The 12517-nt window shown below is 39.6% G+C and overlaps 2 protein-coding genes across 7 annotated transcripts in view; one reads left to right on the top strand and one right to left on the bottom strand.

Annotated features, from left to right (window-relative positions):
* LOC109852682 (protein crumbs) overlaps positions 1-3301 on the bottom strand; it is a 30100-nt gene extending 26799 nt beyond the window's left edge. For both annotated transcript variants that reach the window (XM_020424075.1, XM_020424074.1), the window contains exon 1: positions 3044-3301. In XM_020424075.1, the coding sequence (XP_020279664.1) occupies positions 3044-3068 (25 nt within the window). In that variant the 5' untranslated portion in view covers positions 3069-3301. The remainder of the gene's footprint in view (positions 1-3043) is intronic.
* Positions 3302-4367: 1066 nt separating this feature from the next.
* On the top strand, positions 4368-12511 carry LOC109852706 (serine/threonine-protein kinase GG21441). Of its 5 annotated transcripts, none has more exons than XM_020424128.1 (6): positions 4368-4752; positions 5531-6583; positions 6767-6944; positions 7036-7329; positions 7462-7704; positions 8333-12511. In XM_020424128.1, the coding sequence occupies exons 2-6, from the start codon at positions 5532-5534 to the stop codon at positions 9869-9871; spliced, it is 3306 nt and encodes a 1101-aa protein (XP_020279717.1). In that variant the 5' UTR covers positions 4368-4752; position 5531; the 3' UTR covers positions 9872-12511. The 5 variants fall into 5 exon arrangements, with proteins under 5 accessions (XP_020279717.1, XP_020279715.1, XP_020279716.1 ...); XM_020424126.1 differs by having other exon boundaries at positions 4368-4606; XM_020424127.1 differs by having other exon boundaries at positions 4368-4606; positions 8336-12511.
* The last annotated feature ends 6 nt before the right edge of the window (positions 12512-12517 follow it).

The following is a 12517-nucleotide window of genomic DNA, read 5'->3' on the forward strand; positions in this document are numbered from 1 at the left end:
AAAAAAAAAAAAAAAAAAAAAACACTTCCAAAGAAAGAGGATCATTCTCGAAAATTCTTTCAGAAAAGAAATATGTTCACTTTTTACTTTAGTATAATAAAATCCTAAAAAAATAACTAAAATAGAGTAGACATAAAAAGCGACTGTAAGGTAGATGTGCTTTCTCTGCTCGATGATAAAATCATTAAAATCTTACACGACTACGTCATCGTCTCAAGGATTCGATGGCATAATCATCAGCGGAATTAATTACTCACCGATTTTTTTTTATCTACACAAAGAATCGCTAGAAATTTCGTAAGTTTCTTGTCACAACTTATACACACGTACACATTGAAGTAATTATATTGGAATATATGGTTTGATGGAGAAATCAACAACAATTGTAACAATGTAACAATTATTACACAGTAATTAGTGATTGTTATATTTTCATTAAAATTCCAATACGTGGAGTTTGATAAATTTGGTAAATTTCTATGATATGGCGCCAACATTCATTTAATTATATAACGTCTGGAAAGTTCCATTTCTCAAACTTTTTCAGGCCAAATTTCAGCCAGAAGTGACGCGTGGTTCACGTTCTATAGTCGTTTAAGATTGTATTCAGGGTAAGATAAAAAATATGCCAGATTATTCAAATTTTGCCAGTCAGTAGATAATATAAAAAAAAAACATTGTGCAAAATTTTAGCTTCTTTGCGAGTCTTGTTAAAAAGTTAGTACGATTTTAATTTAACATGAGTTCTGCAGTTGTTAATAAATATCTTAAAAACAAATTCCACTCGAAAAAATAGTCATTTCGAGAATATCACATAAAATAGAAATTTATATTTTGCTAAAATTAATAAAAATATATATTTAATATACATAAAACAATTATATTTGTAATTGTATACATCAATTGTTACGTTTTAACGAACTTTTATGATTAATACATTTCCAATTTTTTATTTATCTTACGTTGCAAGTAAGGTATAATCCTACTCAAAAGTATCAAAAGTGAACATTAAAATGGCACACACACACACACAAAATATACGTAAAAACTTTTTCGTAGTCATTAAAAGTATAATAAATAATTTTTTTAACTTATTTTAATACAAATAATACTTTTCCAGCAAACAATTATTATCTAAATATTAAAATAGCTTCGGTTTACGCTATGTTTCTTAAACTTTTGACTGAGATCTTACCCTGAATACGGCCTTAAACCGAGCGATTTAGTCCTAATAAAAATGGGGAAAAAAAACAGCAAAACTGACAGATTTTCAAGTTTGAGAAAGAAGTCGCACAGGGTCAAATCCGGAGAAGAAAGTGAATAAGAAAGCAATTGAAAGCTTAATTCGTGTAATTTTGTCATTTTTTTTTCTATTTTTTGCCACTTTTTCAACGCGTCAGCGTTCTAGCTGAAAGATTTGAGGAGCAGAACTTTCCAGGCATCATATAAGTAAACAAATTAAATAAATTGTAGCATCATTTCTCAGAGATTTATCAAATTTGTCAGACCACCCACGTGCCAAAATACCTCGTCGATTAAAACATTAAAATAAAAATAATTTCTCATTTTTTTTTCACTCGATTCACTTTTACTTTTAACCATATTGAATCGTTCTACTTTTCACGAGCGTCTTGTGAGAAGTTCGTTGCACGGAAACAATATCGACCAGCACGGCTCGCGATTAATACTGCATCGCACGCAATCAGAATCTTTTCATCGTCACGTACGTACATTTCGCGCGGAAGACAATTTGCGTGAGTGAAATTGAGAAAAAAAAAAAAATGTTTTCTACAATTATTAATTCGAAAATTTGATGCGAATAATTAAGTTCGATCTCCGATCCATCGCGCGTTGAGAAAAATTTTCCTTGTCTTGTGATCCGGTATTGAACTCACTCGTGGGAGATTTCAATAGATTCAGCATTCTTGTTATCGCGTCGTCTGCTTGTACGTTACGGAACACACTGCAGATGTGCAATGACAAGATACGATTCGAACACAAAAATTTACCGTTTTACAAAAGGATAAAAGGAAGATGTCGACAATTTGTCAGAAATATTATATAATACTCGAAATTCAAATTTATACAACTTTTGAACTTCAAACGTTGTTCTCACATCTTGTTTGAATTTTGTAAGTGTATAATTTTTTACATGATTTATATTTTTAAATTCTAAATCAACTTTTATTTCCTTTGCCAACCAATAAACACGTGTACACATTGGCTCGCACAGTTTGGTTTTCCTCTTTATCGTATTGTCTTTTCTCAATATACATATTGACGTTTTTCTGTCATAATTATCTGTTGTGTTGATTACTATTACAGACGAGACAATTTATCTCGTGTTACACAATATCCATTGCCAGAAAACGTCCGATTGAGATCGAAATATCGGACAAAAGTGTGTTCTGAGAAGCGTGCAAGAAAAAAAATCTCTTCTAATCGCGCACTTATCGAGTCAGTAGATAATCCACAAAAAATGCTACTAAACATTTTTTGTCCCTAGATACCTGCTCTCGCGTAAGTTTTTTTCATTCCAAATCTTTTTTTTTACAATTCTTACGATTTCAGAAATTTCCGAAAATTCTTAGAACCTTTGCAAAAATTGTCGCGTTTTAAAACCTCCCCCCCACATGAGAATTTTCTCGATCGATGTGATCTTCCACATAGAATTCATCGCAGAGCACTTAGACGAGAGTCAGTATGGACCGAGGCTTTGACTCCAGTTTGTATCTGTAACGCGAATCGACCGTATAGACAGATCGCCATATCTCGATCCTCGACTGCGAATTGTTTCTCTTCGATCGAGGATTTAACAACGTCCGTCAATTTCGCGAGCGCACAGTTGCGAGTTAAGAGCAATCTCTTGAAAGTGACAAAGTTTTTAAATATTTTTTTCAGTATATTACACAAGCGCGCGGAGAAGAACGCGCTCTCGGATTTTCGCATCTCTCGGTCAGGATTCGCGGAGCTCAACGACGCTCTCTTACATACAACGATGGCGACCGCCACGGCTCAAGGAAGTAGGGGGGCTTTGACTCACCTGCTACGACGTGTCGCGCCCGCATTTTCCGGCTCTCCTCTTCTTCTTGTTTCTTCTCTCTCACGCACTTGACATCCTTGCCAATTAAATCCTCACCTTCGCCTCGCCTAAAGCTACCTCGCTCGCTGTTCGCGCGAAACTTTTCGTCCTGAGGTCTTCTTTTTTTTTTTTCTCCCTTCTGTTCTCCAATCGTTCACCTTTGCACCCACGCGCGCACCAACTCCGACCGACTGCGAGCGATCGCCGAAACGAGACTGCGAGCCGCACCGCCGCTGCCGTTGTGCTGCGAAGACGGCCGCCGCCTCTCATCGGGTTCCCCTCCTTCTGTCCCCCACTACCGACGTTGTGCGAACTACCTGATGACTACTACAGTTACCTGCTCGCCGTGCGCGTTGTTTACCTGCGCACCAGGTACGAAAGTCAGGATACGAGGCAAGAGAGCATTTTTCTTACTCTTATCTAAACCGATAGACAATAGACATCTCACGCTAATGAAACGCACGAGTTTATGAGAGGAGTTTACGAAGAAGCTGTAGCATATTTGTTTTACTTCATATCTGACTTGAAACAAATAAATAATTTGTTTGAAACAAATAAATAATGTAGAAACAAAGAATAATACAAACACGGAGGAAAATTTCTGCGAACTGCCCAGGAAAATTTTGAATTATTCGATCAGGGTTGAACATCCACAGTTATCTGACAAAAACGTAATTTGTTCTTAATTAATTAATGAAAGACAAATAATTAATTTATATTATTATAGAATATTTATTATTATAGAACGTAAACCAAGCCTACAATTAGAAACCCTTCAATGATTGGCATTCAAAACATCCGTCAATTTGTTTTTCAGAAGAATACCAATTAAAAGACTCTTTAAAATAAAATATTGCCATGAAAACTTAGCCTACTATATAACGTCAGAAGTAAGCGAAAATGTTAACTAGAAAAAATCAATCAAATTTCGTATAATTGCCAATCATTAAAGAGTTGCTAACTAGACACATGGGTTATCGATTAAATACAAATGACGAAATAAAATTTTGCATATCGAATTTTGAGAATCGTCCGAACATGACATTTCAATCCAATAACGCCTGGCGCAGCTTCGTGTGCTCATTCATTGAGAGATTTCCGTTTGGACAACTGTGACATGCGACAACTGTCACGCGCAGCAAACCGCAGTGTTTTTTTTTTGTAGCAAAACGGCTAAAATAAATAAATAATATATAAACATAAATGCTAATTATGTTGTTTTGCTTTAAAAATAGGATGTTTAAAAAATCCAGAGCTTACCGTGAAATCAGTGAAATTAACGAGCAGAGTGAAATAACGAGCTCTGTAACGATGACGAAATGTGACGAATAAAGCCGCTTGACGAAGTCGCTTGGCGGTTGCCGCTATTTTTTATCCAGAGTTCCATCTCGCGCTAGATGGCGCGTGTTGCTGCTTTCGTGACAGTTGGAAGTCGATCGAAGACATCGAGGAGCGATTGCAATTCTCGAGATCAACGGGGCAGCACGCTGTGCGTTTTCCGGACGAGCTAAATAGGATGCAAAAGTGTGTTTGTAATAAAACGTAAACGCGCAGATAATAATGCCGAATAATGTCAAACTGATGATGAGAGTCGATTCGGCTGTTTAATAATGTGTCGTTTTTAACGCATGCGTTGCAAAATTGGAGAATAGAACCCGCTGTTCGGGCAGGTGAGTGAAAGTGTGCGGAAGACGCTCGAAATACGTCACCGCTCGCGTCGCTTTGAATCGTCGGCATAATATATACCATAAATACGTTAACGAATCTAGCAAAAGTGAGGTTAGGGGTGTGTATTCGGTATATCTCCCAGCATTCTGTCACCCTCTTCTGTGCCCTCCTTCCCCTCCCGCGTCCGTCCAGTCTGATATCAATTTCCGGCACACGCAACGCACGCACGCACGCACGCAGATTATTATTTCTGTGCTTCTGTCGGCGTTTAACTGCGGCGTTTTGTCGAGGTTTTCACGAGTGCCAGGTGTCATTTTTTTTTTTATTCGCGTCCATTTGTATTCGCCGAACGCGCACTTTCTAAGGTATGACTCATACCGCTGTCGATGAAGGGATAAAAAAGCTGGAATGTGACATTTTGCAAATCTCGTTGATTTATCAGCAACGAGAGAGAGAGAGAGAGAGAGAGTCACAAGTTTTGTCAGGTGACTTTGTGTTTACAAAAGGGTGGGATAGAGGATAAGAACCCAAACCTGTGTAGTAGTTTTTGGATTTGTTTATTTTATTGTACGATTTTTACAACAAGCACGAATATGTGTACGTATGTGCCGAACGTATGATTCTAATCTGTGTACTAATTAGTTGATAGTTAAATATGTAACGTGATAACTCGTATTAGAAATACCTTTCATGAAGGATGTACGAAAATCTGTTACAGCAAAAAAAATGTAGTCATTTTCTTTTTTATTTCCCATGATAATACAAGCAATTTTCCTTTAGAATGATGGAGGAACTGTTGAGTCAAGGTGCCTCACCATCCAGCGACGGCAACTTTTCAGCAGGTGGCGATGGCGATCTCAATTCATCTACCATAGTCAGTCTAGATGAGAGAATATTGGACATCACATCGAGGACATCGCATTCTTTGAGCGTTCTCAGAACACCTCCGACCAAAAAAGCTAAACGAGTTCGATTCTTTCGCAATGGAGACAAATATTATACCGGTGTGGTGATGGCGGTTACGCAAGAGAGATACCGCAGCTTTGACAGTCTCGCATCTGATCTAACACGTGCCCTCGTGTCGAGCGTGACTTTGCCAAATGGCGTTCGAACGATCTACACTATGGACGGTCGCAAGGTGCAGAGCGTCAGCGATTTGGAAGATGGCAAGTGCTACGTGGTGTCCGGCCAGGGTGAAATTTTCAAAAAGGTAGAATACTCGGCATCTAAGGTTCGCCGGGGAAGTTCTCTATCCGGATTGCCACAGTCGCCAGCAGCTGGCAGCGGCAGCGGTGGCACCGGCAGGCAGACCAGCGCCATTCCGTTGTGTGTGAAAGCGCGCATCGTGACGCTGATCCGCCACGGTACCAAACCGCGCAAGGTAGTACGACTGTTGTTAAATAAACGCAATGCACCGAGTCTCGAGCACGCAATGGAAGCGATTACGGAAGCGGTGAAGCTTGACTCCGGGGCTGTGAGGAAGGTATATACATTGTCGGGCCAGCAAGTTACGTCACTTGAGCAATTCTTTGAGAACGATGACATCTTTGTGGCGTACGGTCCCGAAAAGTCTGTACAGGAGGATTTCGAGTTGGATTTTGAAGAGAGCAAATATGTACAAAGTTTTCGACGATGTCCTTGGAGTTCTAAGCGACAGAGCGGTCCGATGCCGCGAATGCCAAGGAAATCCGGCAAGAAGATACTCACCACGCCGCAAATCAGAACTCCCAGTCCGTCGTCCTTAATACTGCCGCAACCTTTGAGGTTGCACTATACCGTAGGACCTGTGATCGGAGATGGGAATTTTGCCGTAGTTCGACAATGCGTCCATAAGTGAGTATATTAAGTGAATGGAAAAACTTGAAAGCTTTAAAATTGAACTTAAAATGTGTTTCCTGGAAAAGAAATATGACATTTAATTAAAATAAAAACTAACAATTATCATACTTTATGAAAAAAATTGCTTTCTTTACTAAAACCTATGTAGATGCAAAATTTTTTAAATATTTCTTGCAGATTTACTGGTGACGCGTATGCTATGAAGATCGTGGATAAACACAAATGTCAAGGAAAAGAAACAATGTTGGCAAGCGAAGTAGCAATTCTGAGACAAGTTTGCCATCCAAACATAATAAGCTTAATTGCAGAACAAGAGACTGCCGATCAACTGTTTTTAGTTATGGAACTTGTTAAAGTGCGTTGTCGCGATCAACAACTTAAGTCTCTACCTAGTACTCGCACGTATTAAAAAAAAGTACAAAAAAATTACAATATCTATTTTTCAGGGTGGCGATCTTTTTGACGCAATTGCGGCTGCGACCAAATTTTCCGAAGCGGAAGCTAGCGTGATGATTAGTCATCTAACTTCTGCATTGGCTTACTTGCATTCGCATCACATCGTACATCGTGATGTCAAGCCGGAAAATCTTTTGGTTGAGATGGACGGCAGTCACATCAGGTGCTTAAAACTGGGCGATTTCGGACTCGCACAGGTCGTGCGTGAGCCCTTGTACACAGTCTGCGGTACACCCACTTATGTGGCACCTGAAATTCTCGCCGAAACTGGATATGGTTTGAAGGTTAATTCAGTTTTATAAGATATAAACGTGACTTTTCTCTCTCTCTCTCTCTCTTTTATACTTATAAAAAATTAATTTTTCTTTCAATTATTTAGTATATTTATATTTTTAATAAATCTTATCTGTTTTTAGATTGACGTGTGGGCAGCCGGAGTAATCCTGTACATTCTTTTATGCGGTTTTCCTCCCTTCGTATCGCTGGAGAACGAGCAGGAGGAATTGTTCGAGCGTATATTGAGTGGCCAGTATGAATTCACATGGCCGTATTGGGAAAATATATCAGATTCCGCGAAGCAACTGATCTCGAACATGTTGCAGCCACAGCCAGAGCTGCGTTTCAGCGCCGAGGACGTTCTGGACCATCCATGGCTCGCGGTAACTGTCACTGACATAGAACGTTGTTATTGTTATCTTAAAGTTAGAAAAAAATCCACTCCTTTCCCGCGTTCGCTGCACCCGCATGGCTTTAACTAGCCTTCAATTTTTGTTCACACACTTATGTTAAAAGATGAATTTAATATCTGACGATTTCGCCTACACACACACGTCACATTTTTGCTGTCGCACTTGTTATTTTGGGCACGATATAATTTTCAGTTTTTTTCCAACTTGTCACGCCACGCTACGTGGAGAAGGTGGCACCACGTCTAGAAGTGTAACGTTCGGAATTTCGATAACAAATGTGCTTAAGTTTTTTGTGTATAATTTATATATTTTATTATACATTTCTCTATAGTGTACAAAATAAACTTTTTTTTTAACTTGATTGTTTAAATATCGTTTTGAAAGATTTTTTGTTGATGAAATTTCCTTAGTTACACGATCTAACAGATAGAATTTTCGTGTCACGAGCGTAGCAATATATAGCGAACATTCACCTGTCGCAATCCTCTTGCTTTATCGGCTTTATTTCTCGATCACGAAACTAAGAAAGCTTCCGTAGTGGTTTGCTGTATCTGTAGCAGTGCTTTTTCTTTTCTTTTGCCCCGCCTCTGTATATCAGCAGAGCTTTCTAGGAGGCGAGCAGACCGCAGCAACAACCACCGACGCACCGGCGGAGCAATACTGGAATCAGCAGTGTAAGCCGATAAAGCTGGCCACTTTCGAATTCGACTTCAAGAAGCAGCGCGGTCAACGGCAGAATGACAACGCCAAGACGAGATCCGAGTGGAAGGACGGCTTGATTGCGCTCGATCCTCTTAATATTCAAAGAAAACCGGATAAGCAGGATAGCGACGAGACTGACTTCGCTAATGGCAATCACAGCGAGGCCAACGATTCTTCTGTATTCTTCAGTGTTGATTATTTGAAGGATATCAACAACCTCAGTCAATCGATGCACGATCTGATAGACAAGCTGAATGACAACCGAATCCCTCGACGTCGTCTTATGTCGCGAAGCGCCGCCTCATCGCGCAACAGCATTCCGGAGGATCTGAACGCGTGCTATCGCAGCGACTCGCCACTTCATTGCGACGAGGTTATCGAAAAGGCTGCTACAACTCCGAGGAATCATCGTGGAGATCAGAAGAACGGGAACTTGTCGAGAAAATCAAATTGCAGCGACTCCAATTACGACACGTTTAAGGTGCCGAGTAAAATAATCGCTGCGAAACAACAGACTAAAAGCGTTCGACCGAACTTCAATGACGAGAGCAGATTCGACAGTGACGACTTTCGCAATAGCAACGCAACCGTGTCGACGTCGAGCGACAGTCTGGCCGCCGACAGTTCGACCGGCAATGACATCGAAACGTCCGACAGCTTCGTGAACATTCAATTCGCGCAATTGGCACGCGGACAAAAATCGAGCTCGACGCAGAGTATGGAGTCAACGGACAGCTTCGAGAACGTGAGCTTTCGGTATCCGAATCGGAACAACTGTTTCGCGGATCGTACCCCGCAAATCTCTTCCAAGTTAGCGATCAATCAAGATCGGAAGAAATCTGCCACAAAAATACTGCAAGCCCATCCGATTACCGCGTTGAACGCGAAATCTAAATTGGATAATCAGCCTGAAAAAAGAAACTATAGCAATTCGAGGGAAACGAATAAGTGTGCGAAGAACGAACTGGTAAAGTTGCGACACATTAACAAGAAAAATCAAGTTGACTCAAGAAACATTAAGAGCAATAAGAGATACAGTTGCTTTTCCGCGTACGCGGCGAAAAAGTCGCCTGAAGAGATCGGTGATAAAGTCGCAACGCGGAAGTTCAGTTCGACGGACGAATTGCGCGACGAGGTGAGACACACACCGTCGACGAGGACAAAACGATTTAGTTTGTATTACACACCGCAACCGTTGAGGAAGACGTACGAGGGCGAAGCGAAGACAGGAAAGGTTACATCCAAGCCGATAAGTCGCGTTCAAAAGTTGGACACGAACAAAGCAAAGGATGGCGAAGAAACGCAAAAGACAGACAGAATTGGAGATAAGAGCCGGAGATCGGTAATGGACGCCTCGACGATTGCCAGCAGAAGCAAGTCCAACAGGCAGAGCATTCACGCAAAGCCGAACGTTGTTGTGAACAGGACGAAGTGATGACAGGTGAGAGTGTGCGGGTGATCGATCTGCGCTAGAACAACACGGGTCCAGGAACTAACACACGAGCGTTAGATTTCGATTTGCGTAGTGCGTCGGTTAACGCTCCCGGTGAAACAAAGTCTCCTCGAAGACTAGTCTCAGTCCGATGTGCATGTTGAAGAAAGTTTCGCGTCGCTTTAGATTTTACCGCATCTGGAATAGCATCTGCGAAATGAACTCCAACATTTTGCGAAAAAAAAAAAAACTATTAAATATTGGAAAAAAATGATTATTCAAAAATATGTCGATGTCGAGACTTAAATTCTAAAAAAAACAGCGTTGAATCATCAAATAGAGCAAAGTGTGTAAAACTTTTTTAACGCATGTGCATTTTTCATAGAATGATTTTGTTATTGAGGATCAATACCCGTTTCCACTATCTCCGATTAACTTAATCGATTGATTAATATCGTATCTGTCGATTGGCTGAAATAACCAATCGCGGTTGACTAATAATCGATCAAGTCAATTTGGAGATGAAGGTAGAAACGGATATAAATAGCTAAAAACAAAAACAAAAAGAGACCAAAGACAGATATATATATATATATATATATATACATATATACATATATATAATCGCGCGCACACACACACACACACACACACACACTAGAACTTGTGAGAGTTTTAAGAAAACTAACAAAGACCGGCTTTAAAAATACAATACCTGCAAAACGAGTAGTATTAACGGTTAGAGAATGTTAAGGAGGATCTGATCTAGCAATTGATACCGGTTGAGAAATTCGTCTGTTTTTTAGACACATTATCCGTAAAAATATACTATACATAGTTTAAGCTATTTAACAAGAGTTAATGTAAACCGATGTTGATGTAACCGGTTCTGTGCGTGTCGTGCAGGATTGGATTGTGACAGCAGCACTCTGGAACAAGCTTCAAAGTAAGAACAAAACATGCCAAATGCATTTAAAGTAGGTTATTTTGTAACTTATGTCTATACATATATATATATATATATATATGAGTCTAGCTGTAGATAAAAAGCGCAAGTAGATGAAATATTCGATCAACTCTTTTTCCGTGATGCAAAAGCTATTTTAACAGAACTCGTGTTAATATAGCGGTTATTTTTTTAGTGCTAATGCTTGCTTGTATTTATTACTTGCGGAGAGATCTCGTTTTTAAATTAATGAAACAAATTCGCGTGAGATAAGAAGACGTGTGATGGTTTTTTTTTTTTTTTTATATAGACTGATATCTTCTTGGAAAGCGGGAGAGCGCTCAACTAGAAGAAACTAGGACAGTTAATATGTATATTTTGTTTGTTTGTTTGTTTTTCCGCGAAGACGCGAGTTATTGACAAATTTAGCGATTGGTATTTTAATAGAGGTGTCGGATATTCGAAAGTACGGATCGAGTCGGACGGGATCCCGAAAGTTTGTTGAACACAAATTTGTTCGGAAAACCCGTATTTTCGGGAAAAAAAAAACACTTGGAAGCGTTCCAAATTAAAAAAATTTAAGATCGGTAGGAAAAGTCACGTCCCAAATCGAGTATCGGATCCCAAGTCGAATTTCGAGTTCCAAATCGAGAATTTCATCCCGAAAATACGGGTACCCGGGACCAAATTTACGTGTACGGCAAACTTTCGAGATCCCGTTTGATACGACCCGTTAATTACCCGATAATTACTCGATCTGAGGCTCGGGCACTTGTATTTTCGAGTATCCGCACACCTCTGGCACTTAACGCAACAAGAGAGACGAGGAGGAGCGCCGAGTTGTTGAGCGATTTTGAGAGACGTCGGATAAGAGTAATAACAAACAACTTGCTCAAGATAGGGGCGAGAAGAAAACAATTTATTTTTATAAACAAAAAAAAATGGATTGCGGAATCGTGTACTAGCAATAAAAAATGCGACGACTGAAAATTGATGAACAGTGATGTGTATGCGCTGCAATAGAAAAAAGACAGACTGTGACTGTTATTGAAAATTTATTTTTGTAAGTGGCCGCGGGTTCGGCAGAACTTTCAGCGTCTCGTCGTGCTTATTGTCTGCAATTGGTTTATTCTCTCACTGGATCTTTCTTGCAAAAGTTTGTGGCACCAATGGCGAGCAATAATCAGGACGTGCTCATTTCCGCGCTCGATTCTGCCGAATCGCGGCCAGTGTTGGTAAAGCGAGAAGACACAATACGTTTACGTTGATACAAATAACACGTCGTTTTTTTTTACTTTTTAACTTTTGCTTCGTACGTTTCACTCCTGCTGCGATAGAGAGAGAAAGAGAGAGAGAGAGAGAGAAAGAGAGGGGAGAAAAAATATTAGATACATACGTTTTGCTTTCAAACAGACGTGAAACGAATATATTCAAGGTTTGGGAAATTGTGTGAAGTCAGAAGCGTATGTGCGTTCTTTGTGCAGATAATATCAATGTGTGTAGACAAATATAATTAAATATTAACAATATATGCGCAATATAATTTCTCCTTGTTAAGAAAAATCAAAAGATTTGCTTCGCCATCGCTTTGATATCGCGTCGATTGTGAAAAAAAAAAAAAAAAAACAAAAAAAACAAACAATATTTCTTCAATTCAGCATCTCATCGAGTTATCTCAACTGTTTCTCATTGCGCGCCCTTCA

The sequence above is a fragment of the Pseudomyrmex gracilis genome, unplaced genomic scaffold (genome assembly GCF_002006095.1).
Source record: "Pseudomyrmex gracilis isolate BER0280 unplaced genomic scaffold, ASM200609v1 scaffold_33, whole genome shotgun sequence".
In the NCBI taxonomy this organism is placed as follows: domain Eukaryota; kingdom Metazoa; phylum Arthropoda; class Insecta; order Hymenoptera; family Formicidae; genus Pseudomyrmex; species Pseudomyrmex gracilis.

What these genes read in the sequence shown, in the direction of transcription:
- LOC109852706 (XM_020424126.1), top strand. An exon ending in GTTCGACAATGCGTCCATAA is followed by an intron (nt 6,584 to 6,766) that starts GTGAGTATATTA and finishes TATTTCTTGCAG; the next exon opens with ATTTACTGGTGACGCGTATG. An exon ending in TAGTTATGGAACTTGTTAAA is followed by an intron (nt 6,945 to 7,035) that starts GTGCGTTGTCGC and finishes TCTATTTTTCAG; the next exon opens with GGTGGCGATCTTTTTGACGC.